The following is a 15,681-nucleotide window of genomic DNA, read 5'->3' as shown; positions in this document are numbered from 1 at the left end:
TTTTAAACATATACTAAATGAGTGCAAGCAGTCTAAAGGATATTTGAACCCCTATGTATCCATCACTAGCTTGGCTCATTTCTGAGGCTGTTGTTCCTCTGCCACCATTTTTTTTTTCTCCCCCACCACCCCACCCCCTTCTTCCTCTGCCACCATTTTCTTACCACAGTCATGACACATCTACCCCCATCCCTTTAGTAGGCCCTCATCAGCACAGAACCCAAGGTGCTCAAGCTAGAAGGCTGGGCTGCACACACCAGCCCATCTGTATGGTCCTTTAAGACAGCACTGCTCCTTAACAGACTTCTGCTTCTGGGTGGATGCATCTACCCCCTGCCCGGCCCCTTCCCCAGCACAAACCTCTCTGGCTAGGAGACTGTGTAATTAGCTGCACCACCTTTCGCAAACAAACCAACTTCTGCTGTGGGGAGGTACATTTGTTCAGCTGGGCCAGTTCTCTCTTTGCACGAGGTATGTTGAAGCTGTAAAATAATTTGGCAAATGACAACTGAAGAGCACAGCATAAGAGCCCTTTTTCTCTGGTCTAATAATGTACCTCTGATTTACATTTCTTATAACAAATCTTAGTAATGAAAAATAAAAATAGAAACTCAGAAGCCATCTCACTCAAGTCAGTGGCAAAACACAACAGCTTCAAATGTCTCATTCAGGCTACCTACTGACAGCAGCACCAGAAAATTAGAGGGGGGGAGAGGGGAAGCAAAAGTCCTTAGCCTCAGAATGAAATAGCCCAAAGGGGAAAAATAAGTAGTTTAAACATAAACACTTTAGATATTTTTTTTATCCTGATGAAACTTAATCCAGAAGGAGGTGTCTCTTTGACAGGGTTCCCTCAATGGGCAGATGAGGAAAGCTGTCTCCATGCAGAACCCACCTGGGTGAGCTATGTGCCCACCTAGAGACCAACTGTGGGTAACCACAGCCCCGTTAGCTCCCACCCAGGTGGTACGTGGGCAGACAGTTGCAGGAGGGTGACAGCTACAACATAGTCACCTGCCAGCATCAGCACCTTATCCTTGGTCACAAATAACTGCACTGCTCCTCAATGTGAAGCAAGTCAAACCAGCCTGCCGGCACTGCTGCCGAAGGCCTTGCTTCTGAGGAGGCTGAGCTGCTACAGTGCAAACCCTTACCTGAACTCAGGTTTCACACCAATATCTTTCTGCTGAAGATCTTGAAGGCTTCTTGTGATTTTGTTAAAGGCAGCATCCTAACAACAGATTTTAACGAAGCTTCAAATTTCCTAGAAAGCACAGAATAAGGCTTCCAACCTGGGCGATGCAGATTTAGAACCTACCTCACTTGCCTCCATCGTCCCCACATATTTAAAGATCAGATCATAAATATCGTGTTGGATGTACATCTGTGAAATCAACGAGCCCCAGTTCAGGGTGTGTATGTGGGCAGCAAGGAGCGTTGCAGCACTGCCGCCTTCTCTCCCCTCACTGCCCTGGCCTCTTACCTCTACTGCCTGCTTCATCAGGTTCATCTGAGCCTCATGCCTAGCAAGCATCTTCTAGAAGACAAGAAAAGTAACGTAAAAGTGCTTGGCTTTGCATGTGGGCAAACAGCAATTCTCTCTTTTGAAAGTCCTGCTGCTTACCAGGTGAGAGTCCCTCAGAAGGTGCTGGAGGCATTTGGTGTAGAGCGCATTCACCGCGTCCTAAGTGACAGAGCGGAGAGACAGGTCACTCTCATAATCTGAGGCCATAACACAAAAACCCGGACATGTTGCATGAAGAAAATATTTTACAAAATGTAACAGACTTTAAGTGATTATGCATGCTTATCAACTCAGTGATTTTTTTTTTCAACTTTTTTTTTTTTTTTTTAGTTGTATATGCATTAAAAGTAGAAACAAATCCTTTTGGAGTTAACAAGATGCATACACACACACACACACACACACACACACACACAACATTGATTTCAGAGAGGAAGTGAGAGGAAAAGATAGAAATATCAATAATGAGAGAGAATTATTGATTGGCTGCCTCCTGCATGTCCCCTAATGTGGATCAAGCCCCCAACCCAGGCATGTGTCCTTAACAGGAATTGAACCAGGCCAGTGCTCTATCCATTGAGCCAAACCAGCTAGGGATATACCATATATATATATATATATATATATATATATATATATATATATATATATATATATGTATATGTATGTATGTATGTATTTTAGAGGCCCAGTGCATGAAATTCATGCATGGGGGCGGGGGGGGGGGGAAGAGGAGGTGTCCCTCAGCCCAGCCTGCACCCTCTTCAATCTGGGACATTCCTCTCACAATCCAGGACTGCTGGCTCTCAACTGCCTGCCAGTCTGATCACCCCTTAACCATTCCCCTGCCAGCCTGATCAACACCTAACTGCTCCTCTGCCAGCCTGACTGCCCCTACCCCCCCCCCCCCCCCCTTGCCTGATTGTCCATAACTTCCCTCCCCTGCAGGCCTGGTTCCCCCCAACTGTCCTTCCCTGCTGGCCTGGTCACCCCCAACTGCCCTCCCTTGCTGACCATCTGTGTCCACATGGGGGCAGCCATCTTGTATTGGAATGATGGTCAACTTGCATATTATCTCTTTATTATATAGGATATATTTTTTTAATCCTACCAGAGGATATTTTTTCATTGATTTTTTTTTTTTTTTTTTTTTTTTTTTTTGGTGAGGGGTAGAGTGGAAGGGGAGAGAGAGAGAGAAACATTGATGTGAAAGAGACACATTGTTTGGTTGCCTCCCAATGCACCCTGACTGGGACTGCATGTAGGATGATGCTCTAATCACTTTGCCCACTGTCCAGGGTGATAATATTAATTTTTATACTTCTCTATGATTTTCAAGTTTTCTACAGTGGCTTGTACTACTTTTATAGTTAGAAAGAAATATTTCAAACAAACTTCCAACAGTGGAGGCAGCAAAGCTTCAGAGTAAACTGAGGGATTCTGGGCTCTCAACTGGCCTGAGACCAGGCATGCCTGGCAAAGCAAGACACAGATACTGACTATGTGATGACGGAGGCTCTTCCTTTCACATTCCCTGAATGTTCGCTGGAAAGAGGCAATGTTCTTGTCAAATCTCTCCGAGTGTCTTCCCAAAAACTCTCTCACATCTTCGATGGTTTTCAAGGAAAAGGTATCGGAGGGTGTTGAAGGCTCTTCTGAAAAAGAGACAGAGTCAGGGTGAGTGAAGCTTTCACTGTTTCCTAACAGGGGAAGTGCCACATCCTTTGCCCTGCTTCCCCAGGGGGAAGAGGAGGATGAACTTATTTCAAGATATTGCCCAAGGGCAGCCCAGTTATAAGACAACCTAAGGGTCAGAGAGCCTGGTCCAATGAGACTGTTTTCTGGGACAAAAACTAGACTATCTGGGACCTTGGGCTTGATCTGTGTGGCTCTTGTGAAGAAGCCCTGATACCTGATAAGAGCCTCAGACTACATTTGGCACATTGCTGCCTCAATTTCCTGCAGCAGCTGGAGAATTGTTATTAAAAATAATGAGATGTCAAAGAGGCACCACAGTGGGGCTGGTGGGTAGTAATGCTATAAGAGTTAGCTCTAAAGCTGAGGTCGAAGCAAAGCCAGGGCTACCACTTTGCACAACTCTAAGGGACGACACCCACACTGAGGCCTATGTGAATACTGCCTCCTGGAACTGTCACGTCCAAACTGTGAACCTTCCACAGCAGCCCAGTCCACACCTCAGCTCGAGAAAACCTGATTAAATTCTATGGGGAATTATGTAAATAATTACTCAGCTTTCTTGTGGGCTCTTAAATATTTTATGAGATGTTTGTAACAGTTACGTCTGGAGGAAATTTAATAAATACATTGCTCCAAATCATGAGAAAGGGGTTTTCTTATAGAATACCTGAACTCTCTCTCTTCTCCAAAGGATGGGCTATACACAGCAGGCTGAAACTTTCTTCTTTTTCATTGTAGAAAGTTTCTTCAAAGAGAATGGGCACTGAGAGAAGACAGGCGAAACCAGTTCCTAATTTAATCCTGTTTCCTTGTATAAAGACATCCTAGAACAAGAGAACCATTACTGCACTACTAGCCAGTGGCGACCATTGACCCCTCCGCCTGGTCCCAATACAGTATTTTACCCAACCTGCCCCTCTTTGCTCCAATGTGGCTTTGCAGGAACAGCACTACTCTTATTGATTTTTCACACACACACACACACACACACACACACACACACACACTGACTTGTTGTTCCACTTATTTATGCACTCATTGGTTGATTCTTGCATGTGCCCTAACTAGGGATCGAACCCACAAACTTAACATATATGGATGATGCTCTAACTAATTGAGCTATGGCCATGGGAGGACTACTCTTTAATTTGCTTTTTGATACTAAAATGTTTTTCTTTCCTCTTTGTTCACTCTGTAGTTGTGGCTACAGTAGTATCCTGAGCCTTTTTATATTCTTTGAAATATATTTTTATTTCAGAGAGAAAGGGAGGAGGAAAGGATAGAAACATCAATGATGAGGAGAATCCAAGATGGCTGCTCAGGTAGGCAACTAGCCGCAGCCGCACACAACAATTTCAACAAAATACAACTAAAATATAAAATGGACATTACCCAGAACTACAGGAAAGTCGAATGACTGGAAATTCTACAACAAGAAGCAAGGAGAAAACCAGAAGGAAGCGCGGAGGAGCTGTAAAAGCCCAAGGTACGGAGACACGCGGCGCGCGCGGAGAGGACAGAGCCGGAGAGGAGGGAGGCCGAGTGCCTGGCTGGCGGTCCCAAGCGGGAAGGAGAGAAAAGCTCCAACTGTGCTGGGCCCAGCTCCAACTGCTCTGGACCCCAATTCTAGGCCAGACCCTGGGGACCCAGGCTCATCCATAGGGAGCCGGGCTGTAAGGCGGGACTCCGGGGAAGCCGCGAAAGGAGGTCCCGGAGGCACGCAGACTGCGTGCAGAGAAGGGCCGGCCGGCTGTGCCGCGGGATTGCCCTGACGGGAAGGAGACAGGGGCTCCAGACTGCTCTGAACGCCACCTCCAATCCCACTACCAACTGAACTGAACCCCAATACCGGACTCATTGGGGGAAAGCATAGACAGTTTGGCAGCAGGTGAAAATCGAGGGCACCTTTCTCTCAGAGGCGCTGGCAACAAGTACTGAAGGACCCTGAGTCTCAGGAGTCGCATAGGGCGGGGCTGACGGAAGCCAAGGCTGTAGGCTCCACCCTGAAACCCTGCCCCATCAGGAAAGCTGCCTGCGAAAATGCCTAAACCAAATAGATCACAAACGAAAGAAATGGAGGACAAAAAGCGACTGGATATAGAGTTCAAAACCACACTTATGAGGTTGTTCAAGAATCTCCTAGAAAAGGCCGATAAAATAAACAAGACCTATGAGGATATGAAAAGGGATCAACTAGAAATAATAAGGGATCAACAAGAAATAAAGAATACATTGTCTGAAATAAAAAATATTTTATGGAGTCCTAAAAACAGAATGGAAGATCGCAAGAATCAAGCCAAAGATTTGGAACATAAAGAGCCAGAAGACACTCCTCCGCAGACGCAAGAAGGCCAGAGAATCCAGAAAGTTGAAGATAATGTAAGAAACCTCTGGGACAACTTCAAGCGAACCAACATCAGAATTATGGGGGTCCCAGAAGATGAGAGAGAGCAAGATATCGAAAACATACTGAAAGAAATAGTGACAGAAAACTTTCCCCACCTGGTGAAAGAATTAGACTTATTAGTCCAGGAAGCGCACAGAACTCCAAACAAAAGGAATCCAAAGAGGACCACACCAAGACAAATCATAATTAAGATTCCAAGAGCAAAAGACAAAGAGAGAATATTAAAAGAAGCAAGAGCAAAGAAGGTAGTTACCTATAAAGGAGCACCTATACGATTGTCAGCTGATTTCTCAACAGAAACCATGCAGGCCAGACGGGAATGGCAAGAAATATTCAAGGTGATGAATAGCAAGAACCTACAGCCAAAGATAATCTATCCAGCAAAGCTATCACTCAGATTCGAAGGTCAGATAAAGAGCTTCACTAATAAAAAAAAGCTAAAGGAGTTCATCAACACCAAACCAGAATTATATGAATTGCTGAAGGGGGTTCTTTCAGAAGAGAAAGTAAATAAAGATAAAAATTATGAACAACAAATACGTAACTATCAACAAGTGAATCTAAAAACCAAGGAAACTAAAAAGAAAAAAAATCTGAGGAACAATATTAACTGTTGAATATAATAGAATCAGAGGTATGGAAGGGGAGTGAACTGTTTATTCTTGGGGAAAAGGGGAGAGGGGGATATGGGAAGAGACTGAACATAAACTGTGCACCTATGGATGAGGACAATGGGGGGTGGGGAAAGGGCAGAGGGTGGGGTGAGAAGTGGGGGAAAGGAACATTTGTAATAATATGAACAATAAAAATTTATTTAAAAAAAAAAAGAATACATGTTAGCTTCAGGAAACATTATTTTTTGAATCAATAAATGTTTATGCAAACTTAAATAATAAGTAGCAAAATGTTATAGATTAATAGATTATATAATAATTCTAAACTTCATAGAATTGTTTTGGTATACTAGCATTCTTATTGAATAAAGTGACATTTAGAGAAAAAAAAAAAAAGAAAAAGAAAAAAAGAAACATCAATGATGAGAGGGAATCATTGATCAGCTGCCTCCTGTACATCCTACACTGGGGATTGAGCCCAGAATCCAGGCATGTACCCTGACAATGAATCGAACCCATGACCTCCTTGGGTCCATGCTCAACCAGAGCCACATTGGATGGGCCCTGATCTTCTTTAAATGTTGCAACAGAAGAAGCACTAAGCTGCTTCTCAGAGTAGCAGAAATGACACCCTCCAGGTATGGAAGAGTAGGAAGGCTCTCCTATCTGAACAGAAGACCAAAGTGTCCGGTGTTCAACTGGATGGGACTGGACAATGATGCTGTGTCCGCTTTGAGGCTCATCACTCTGGCCATGGCCAGGGAGCCCATGGCAGACCCGCTGTAATAAGCCTGACTGCTCTGCTCTTTGTAGATCTGGGTACCCCAAAGAGAACAAAAAACTAACAAGGGACTGGCAGCTGTGGTGAGCAGATCTCTGGCAGGAAAACAGTGGCATGCCTCGTGAGCCACTGGGCTGCTGACCTCCAAGCCAGTGTCCAGGTCACTCCATGCCCCATCACTCCTCTTCCCCACAGTGCCTACTGCTGCTGGGTTGGAGGGTCCTGACTAGGAATGGAACCTCCCACTGTCAGAACCTACCTGTTTACACTTAAAAAATAAGAAAATGCATACTCCAAAGTTAACTCTGACAATGAAATAGATGGACATCATGTGCCCCCTGAAGTGATACACTGAGGAAGATAAAATACCCTGTGGAAGCAATCCTACCAGAAACGATAACTGCTAATCTAATCATGAGGAAACATCCGAGGGCCCACACGGAGGGAGAGTCCCCAAAGCAAAACAGAAATGCCAGTGTCATGAGAGACAGACTGAGAGCCTCTTGCAAAAGAAGAAAACTAAAAATGCGTTCTGTGACCCTGGGTCTGAAAGGAGAGTATTAGTGCAATTAGCATAGCTTGTATAAGAGCTAGATGTTGGAGGACAGTACTCTATCAATGTTAACTTTTCTGAGTGTGATCACTGTGCTCTGGTTATGTAGGAAATACAGACTGAATTATTTTGAAGTAAAGGGACATGGTTTATGAAACATTTTCTGAAAAAGGTTTAGAAAAAGTAGTAGTATAGTGATAAAAAAAAGTATTATGCATAGTGATAAAATAAATGTGGCCATAATGTTAATAGTTCACCAATCTAGGGGAAGGGTATAGAAGAGTTCTTTCTACTTTACTGAAACTTTCTGCAGGATTGAGATTATTTCTAAACAAAATTGTGTGTTTTTAAAAAATATATTTTTATTGATTTCAGAGAGAGAAAGGGAGAGGGAGAGAAGATAGAAACATCAATGATGAAAGAGACATGCCTCTTGCATGTCCCTTCCTGAGAATCGAGTCCATGACCTGAACTTGTGCCCTGACCAGGAATAAGGACCTCCTGGTTCATAGGTCATTGCTCAACCACTGAGCTATACCAGCCTGGCTCAAAACAAAGTTTAAAAAAAATTAAACTTCATCCCTGATCTCCAATTTGTGGCCAAGAAACCAATGAGCTCTCAATGTCACAGGGATATAATAGCTTGCTTTGCCAGGACCTTAAGGAAGAGATATCACTGGCAGGAAACCCACAGGCTGAGGAAGAGATGCCCAGCCAAGGCCCTGCTCAGCTCTGCCATCTCCTCTTTCCTCAAAGGCAGCGGGCCCTCCAATCCCATCCCACAGGGCTGATGTGATAAAGCCATCATTTAGCATAGATGTGAAAGGGCGACAAGCAGGATTCTCTCCCCTCCAGCCCACCCAAATACTGAGTGAGTAACCCTGGTTGACCCACAAAGAAATGAATACCTTTCCATTTAAGGTCTGAAAGTGTTCTTCCACTGGTTTCAAAATATAGGACTCAAACTGACAAGTAGACTGAACATTGCTTGTTAGGCTTCCTTTGCAGGGTACTAAGACCTGGAAAAAAAAAATAATTAGAGTGAATACTAGAAATGTGTCATTTACAACTTCAGCAGAACAGGATGCATCACAAAATATTCCAGCTGGAACTGTTGTGGGGACCTACTGCAGAGATAATGCCCGGTTCACTTGCCAACACGGCAGCAGGTGATGCTAGCAGGCTCAATCTGTTGTCATTGTGATGGAGCCCAATCAGAGGGAGATAGTTCCCACCCTGTAGGGTCCCTCCCCACAACTGGACTGGGTGCCCCACTCAGTCATCAATTGGCTCCTGAATGTTCCAGATGGAGAGAGGATAGTTTAGAAAGCACAGAAAAGTGACACTAATAAGTCACATGTATTCCCACACCTAAATGACAAACACTGCACATGAGGACAGTTTCCTTCCCATCTTCCTTCCATGTTTGTTTTTAAGACCAGTTGTGATCACAGTTGTAACACAAGTACAGAAACTCAGTTTCTTATTTCACACTGTCACCTCCACCAGAGATGCCTCAGTGTGCCAGACCCTGGCTTGGGGGAAGGTGCAATCTGAAACCTGAATTTTTAGTCCAACAGCGGCTACCTCACTGACCAGACACCAGCTCCTCAGCTCCATGCAGCACAGGAAGGAGTTTGACTCAAAATGCCTGCTGCCCTGGCACATGGATCTATGCTTAGCTCAGGGACTCTCAGACTCCAGTGTACCCAGAAGGAAGATGACCCAAAGCAGCTAAGTCATTCAGAGCCCCATCTCCTAAAGCAGCCCAGCCAAAAGCAAGCGGCTTCTGCGCTATCCCCACTCTACACAAGAGGAAAGTGAGACTCCGAGTTACATAACTTGCCCAGGGTCACACGGCCAGGGGGTGGCAGAGCCACATTTCTGACGCCAGCCGCCCTCCTATCTGCTGCCTCGTGGAAGCACTGCCCAGCACCTCCTGCACTTTCCTCTGCAGACACCATGGAACTCGGGGGCCTCTGGGAGCAGCGGTCTTCAGGAGCTTCCTCAGGGAGTCAGAAAGAGCAGTGCAGCCTCTCTCCCCACGGAGACACCCCAATCCCCCACAGCAGGAAAGGGAGGCACTGACTGATGGAAGAACTCAAGCCTGTCCACGAAGTGGCCTTGTCCTACCTCTAAAAATCAAGACTGAACCAGATCAAGATATAGATTTAACTACCAATTTCAGGAAATACAGAGAACAGAGGGCCATGTTAAATACCACTACACGCCTGAAACTGGCAAAAGCCAGATCTACAGAATAAATGACCAAAGAAAGAAAGAAAATTAGAAGAAAAAGTTAAAAAGAAACTGAAGATTGCACATTAAGTTTTGTGCAGTTTAGTGTACTTCAGTTTAGCTCAATAAAGTTAGGAGGAAAATGCCGAGACCGGTTTGGCTCAGTGGATAGAGCGTCAGCCTGCGGACTGAAAGGTCCCAGGTTCGATTCCGGTCAAGGGCATGTACTTTGGTTGCGGGCACATCCCCCAGTAGGGGGTGTGCAAGAGGCAGCTGATCTATAATTCTCATCGATGTTTCTAACTCTCTATCCCTCTCCCTTCCTCTCTGTTAAAAATCAATAAAATATATATTAAAAAATAAATAAATAAAGTTAAGAGAAAAAGAGAGACTTATCAATTCAACATAATGTGTGGATCTCCTTTGAATCTTGATTTGAACAAACCAATTGTAAAACTAACAAAAAAATATGAGCGATTTGGGAAATTTGAACAGGACTAGCCATTAGATAACGTTGAAGAAATATTGAGGCCCTAGCTGATTTGGCTCAGTGTATAGAGCGTCAGTCTGCAGACTGAAGGGTCCCAGGTTCAATTCCAGTCAAGGGCACATGCCTGGGTTGTGGACTCAATCCCAGTGTGGGGCTTGCAGGAGGCAGCCGATCAATGATTCTCTCTCATCATTGATGTTTCTATCTCTCTTCCTTCCTCTTTGAAATCATCAATAAAAATATTTTTTTAAAAAGAAACATTTAGTAATATTTTTAGCTGTGATAATGGCAATGCCATTTTTATATTTTTAAACGATAAGAGCCCTTATCATTTAAAAATATATTCCTAAATATTTACAGATGAAATCCTATGACTACCTTATATAATTTTCTAGGATTTGCTTCAAAATAATCCATGGCTGAGGATGCAGGGCAGGAGGCGTAGAAATGGTATGTGACTGATCACTGCGATGGTGCATAATAATATTATTCTTTCCACTTTCATGTGTTTGAAATGAAACATAATTTAAAATTTTATTAACAAGAAAAGGAAGGTCCTCAAGTATGAGCCTGGATTGAGAAACCTCAAGGCTCCCAGAAGACCTCATGGCAGAGTGAGCACAGAGAGAAGGAAGATCCTGGGGGCCTGGAAGTCTGCCACAAGCAAGGGAACGCCACAGACCAGACACAGGGGATGCGGGATGCCAAACTCAGAGAGGCCCTTCCTCGTATGGACCCAGTCCAGCTCTGTGCATGAAGGAGTCTCGTGGTCCCGTTAGAAGGGCCTCTGAGGATCAGGAACTTCTGAGGTGCTTGGGGGAACTCCACCTCAAGGGTGAATATATTCTATTTCCTTGTTACGAAAGCCTCCTCCACCTCCCTAACTTGCATAGAGTATGATTGGCTCCCACTGCACTATAACCTTATTATCCAGCACATGGCTCGAAGTATAGAACTGCCCAATCAATGTCTGTGGAGTGAATAGAGGGTCCTCCAACTTCAGGCCCTTCCCCCACGCCCCCAGTTTTCAGGCAGACAAGGCTGCCCAGAGCATTTCATTGCAAGCAGAAGCTAGAGGGTGAGTCCTGAGTCCTGCTGCGTTTGGGGGTGGGGGTCAAGTGCCTCAGAAGCTGCCCAAGGCCGACACTCTATCTACTGAGCCAAAAACGGTTTCGGCTTTATTTATTTTTTTACCCTCACCTGAGGATATGTTTTTATTGATTTTAGAGAGGGGAGAAGAAAGAGAGAGAAACACATTGACATGAGAAACATCGATTGCTTGCCTCTCGTATGCTCCCCCACCAGGAATCGAACCTGCAACCTTTTGGTGTACGGGATGATGCCCCAACTGCGTCACCTGGCCAGGACCACAGTGTGGCATTGAAAAGCACCTGAAACTTACATATGTTATCTAGACAGTACTTATTAAATATAATAGAACAAAGATGGGAAGGAAATATTTTCCTAATTAGGTTAAGCCCTCCCAGTCAACATGATTGCTTTGCATCCCATACCTTTTCTCTATGACACTTACCATCTCTCCCACTAGAATTTAAATTCCATAAGGGTAAAGATGATGAAGTATATTCATATTTTTTGTTGAATTCCCAGCATCAAACATAGTACCTTGCCTAGAAAAGCATTTAATAACTAGTGTGAAATGAATAGATAACAATGACTGTCTCTAGTGACCTTTCATGAGATTTTTATTTTCTTCTTTGGCAACAGCTGTATTCCCCAACTGTTTTTTTTTTTTTTAAAATCTTTATTGTTGAGAGTATTACAAATGTCCCCCCACCCCTTTTCCTCCCATTGCCCCCTCCACCTGGGTTTCGCCCCACCCTAGGCCTTCACCACTCTATTATCTGTGTTCATAGGTCATGCATATATGCATATAAGAACTTTGGTTAATCTCTCCCTGCTCCCTCCCCTTCCCTCTGAGATGTCTTTGTCTGTTCTATGTTTCCATGCCTCTGGTTCTATTTTATTCATCAGTTTATTTTGTCCATTAGATTTCTTGTCTGTTTGACTTTTAAATTCAGTTGTTGACAAGTATGTGTTTATTATAATTTTATTATTCATATTTTGGATCCTCCTCCTCCCTGCCCCTCTTCTTCTTCCTCTTAAAGAATACTCAACATTTCATGCAATACTGATTTGGTAGTGATGAACTCCTTCAGCTTTTCCTTGTCTGTGAAGCTCTTCATCTGACCTTCAATTCTAAATGATAGCTTTGTTGGGCAGAGCAATCTTGCTATTCATCACTTTGAATATTTCTTGCCAGATTTATTCCCTTCTGGACTGCAAAGTTTCTGTTGAGAAATCAGCTGACAGTCTTATGGGCACTCCCTTGTAGGTAACTGACTGCTTTTCTCCTGATGCTTTAAAGTTTCTCTTTTTGTCTTTAATTCTTGGCATTCTGATTATGGTGTGTCTTAGTGTGTGCCTCTTTGGATTCCTCGTTTGGGATTCTCTGGGCTTCCTGGATTTGTAAGTCTATTTCTTTCACCAGGTGGGGGAAGTTTTCTGTCATTATTTCTTCAAATAGGTTTTCAATATTTCATGTTCTCTCTTCTCCTTCTGGCATTCCTATAATGTGAATGTTGGTACTCTTGCAGTTGTCCCAGAGGCTCCTTACACTATCTTCATATTTTTGGATTCTTTTTTATTTTTGCTCTTCTGAATAGGTATTTTTTGCTTCCTCATATTCCAAGTTGTTGATTTGATTCTCAGAATCCTCTATTCTCCTCTTGAATCCATGTAAATTATTCTTTATTGCAGTTAGTATATGCTTAATATCTGACTGGTTTTTTTTTTTGGTTTTTTTTTGACTGGTTCTTTTATATGTCTTTGACATTCTCACTAAGATCCTTGAAAGTCTTACTAAGTCCACTGAAGCTCCCATTAATTCACTTCAAACTCTCATTAAAATCCTTGAGTAAACTTGTAATCATTAAATTCTATATCCAATAGTTTGCTTGCTTCCATTTCTTTTACTTGTGACATGTTTCTTTGTCTCTGCATGTTAGCTGCTTCCCTGTATTTGTTTCTCTATATTAGGTAGAGCTGCTATGTCTCCTGGAATTAGCCTTGTTTAGTAAGTGTCCTGTAGGGCCCAGTGGCTCAGTTTCCCTAGTCAGCTGAACCAGGCACTCTAGGTAGGCTCATTTGTGCACAGACTTGAAGTTGAGCCTTGACTTTTTCTTGTCTGTGAAGCTTTTTCCAACTGTTTTTAAAAAATATTTTTAAAATATGTTTTTATTTATTTCAGAGAAGAAGAGAGAGGGAGAGAGACAGAAACATCAATGATGAGAAAGAATCATCAATAGGCTATATCCTGCATGCCACTGAGGATAGACCTTACAACCCGAGCATGGGCCTTGACCAGGAATCGAACCATGACTTCCTGATTCATGGGTCAACACTCAATCACTGAGCCAAACTGGCTGGATTCTCCAACTGTGTGTGTGTTTTTTTTTTTTTTTTTTTTTTTTTTTAATGTTTTTATTGATTTCACAGAGAGAAAGGGAGAGAGAGAGAAAGAAACATCAAGGATAAGAGGGAATCATTAATTGACTGCCTCCTGCACCCCCAAATCCCCACTAGGGATTGAGCTTGAAATCCAGACATGTGCCCTAACTGGGAATCGAACAAGTGATTTCCTGGTTCATGGGTGGATGTTCAACCACTGAGCTCTCTATTTTTACAATGAACTTTATGACTTCTAAAATCAATAGTAAGCCCTAGCTGGTTTAGTTCAGTGGATAAGAGTGTCAGCCTGTGGACTGAAGGGTCTTAGGTTCGATTCCAGTCAAGGGCACATGCCCAGGTTGTGGGCTTGATCCCCAGTAGAAGACGTGCAGAAGGCAGTCAATTAATGATTCTCTTTCATCATTGATGTTTTTCTCACTCTCCCTTCTTCTCTGAAATTATTAAAGATATATTAAAAAATAAAAATAAGCCAACCGGTTTGGCTCAGTGGATAGAGCGTCGGCTTGTGGACTGAAAGGTCCCGGGTTTGATTCTGGTCAAGGGCATGTACTTGGTTGCGGGCACATCCCCAGTAGCGGGTGTGCAGGAGGCAGCTGATCAATGATTCTCTCTCATCGATGTTTCTAGCTCTCTACCCCTCTCTCTTCCTCTCTATAAAAAATCAATAAAATATATTTAAAAAATAAAAAAAAAATAAAAAAAATAAAAATAAGCCCTAGCTGGTTTGGCTCAATGGATAGAGCGTCAGCCTGTGGACTGAAGGGTCCCAGGTTCAATTCCGGCCAAGGGCACATGCCTAGATTGTGGGCTTGGTCACCCGTAGGGGGCGTGCAGGAGGCAGCCAATCAATGATTCTCTCTTATCATTGATGTTTCTATCTTTCTCTCCCTCTCCCTTCCTCTCTAAAATCAATAAAATATATTGAAAATAAATAAATAAAATAAAAATAAAAATAAGCCCTAGCCAGTTTGGCTCAGTGGAAAGAGTATTGACCTGAGGACTGAAGGGTCCCAAGCTTGATTCCAGTCAAGGGTACACGCCTGGGTTGCAGGCTCAATTCCCAGTTTGGGGTATGCTGGAGGCAGCTGCTCTCATCATTGATGTTTCTATCTTTCTCGCCTTCTCCCTTCCTCTCTGATAATATATATATAATATACTTTTATTTACTAAAATTTAAAAACAACAACTTTAGATAAAATGTATGAATCACAAAGCCAATCATAAAAATCAAAAGGGACTTCAAGAAATCAGGCTTTTGATAAACTGGGTGGACTGGGTGGTGTGAAAGTCAGTTGCAATTTTTCAGAGGGCAGCTGAGAACCTGACATCATTGGGCTAAAGTGACTTCTCCTTTGGTTCAAATCCACAGCCTCCTGACATGCCTGAGTAAAATCACACCCCATGGCAGGAAAAGCAGGAACATAGTATGAGAAGAGGACAACACACAGAAAGAAGACTCCTCAAGCACAGGATGGCCCAGAGGCGCCCACACACTGTGTCCCACTGTGCTGTGTAAGACAACCTCAGAACTGGACAGACCTGCAGTGTGAGGCCTGCCTTCTCGCCAAGCAACAAGGCCCCACAGACAGACTACAGTCTCTCTTGCACACTTCCCTCATTCCTGTTACCTGGCTGCCGTCAAGGTGTTTGAGGTTGTGGCCCCTATTTTAAACATTCCTTCACTGCAGAAAACGCCTTTGGAAGTGACATGGGAATGTGTTCACAGATTCTCTTATTCTATAGGAGTGAGCGCCCACCTCACACCAGGACTCATGAAGCCCTGAGAAGGAATGTCATTTCTGTCCTCAATAGCCCTCACGGTCAACATGGAAACAAAAGAATCAGAGGTGAACACCATGAGACCTGTGTCAACATGGACTGAG

General features: G+C 43.5%; 1 protein-coding gene across 1 annotated transcript in view; it reads right to left on the bottom strand.

Moving 5' to 3' along the window:
- ANKRD27 (ankyrin repeat domain 27) overlaps nucleotides 1-15,681 on the bottom strand; it is a 65,665-nt gene that overhangs the window by 39,446 nt on the left and 10,538 nt on the right. Inside the window, 8 exon segments of the mRNA XM_036440852.2 lie at nucleotides 361-482; nucleotides 1,155-1,231; nucleotides 1,319-1,384; nucleotides 1,484-1,537; nucleotides 1,625-1,684; nucleotides 3,026-3,180; nucleotides 3,891-4,047; nucleotides 8,487-8,597. Of these exon segments, the coding sequence (XP_036296745.1) occupies nucleotides 361-482; nucleotides 1,155-1,231; nucleotides 1,319-1,384; nucleotides 1,484-1,537; nucleotides 1,625-1,684; nucleotides 3,026-3,180; nucleotides 3,891-4,047; nucleotides 8,487-8,597 (802 nt within the window).

This window comes from Pipistrellus kuhlii, unplaced genomic scaffold (genome assembly GCF_014108245.1).
Source record: "Pipistrellus kuhlii isolate mPipKuh1 unplaced genomic scaffold, mPipKuh1.p scaffold_m20_p_17, whole genome shotgun sequence".
Classification (NCBI taxonomy): domain Eukaryota; kingdom Metazoa; phylum Chordata; class Mammalia; order Chiroptera; family Vespertilionidae; genus Pipistrellus; species Pipistrellus kuhlii.
The sequence above is the reverse complement of the archived record's forward strand: the minus strand, read 5'-3'. Positions and strand labels throughout refer to the sequence as shown.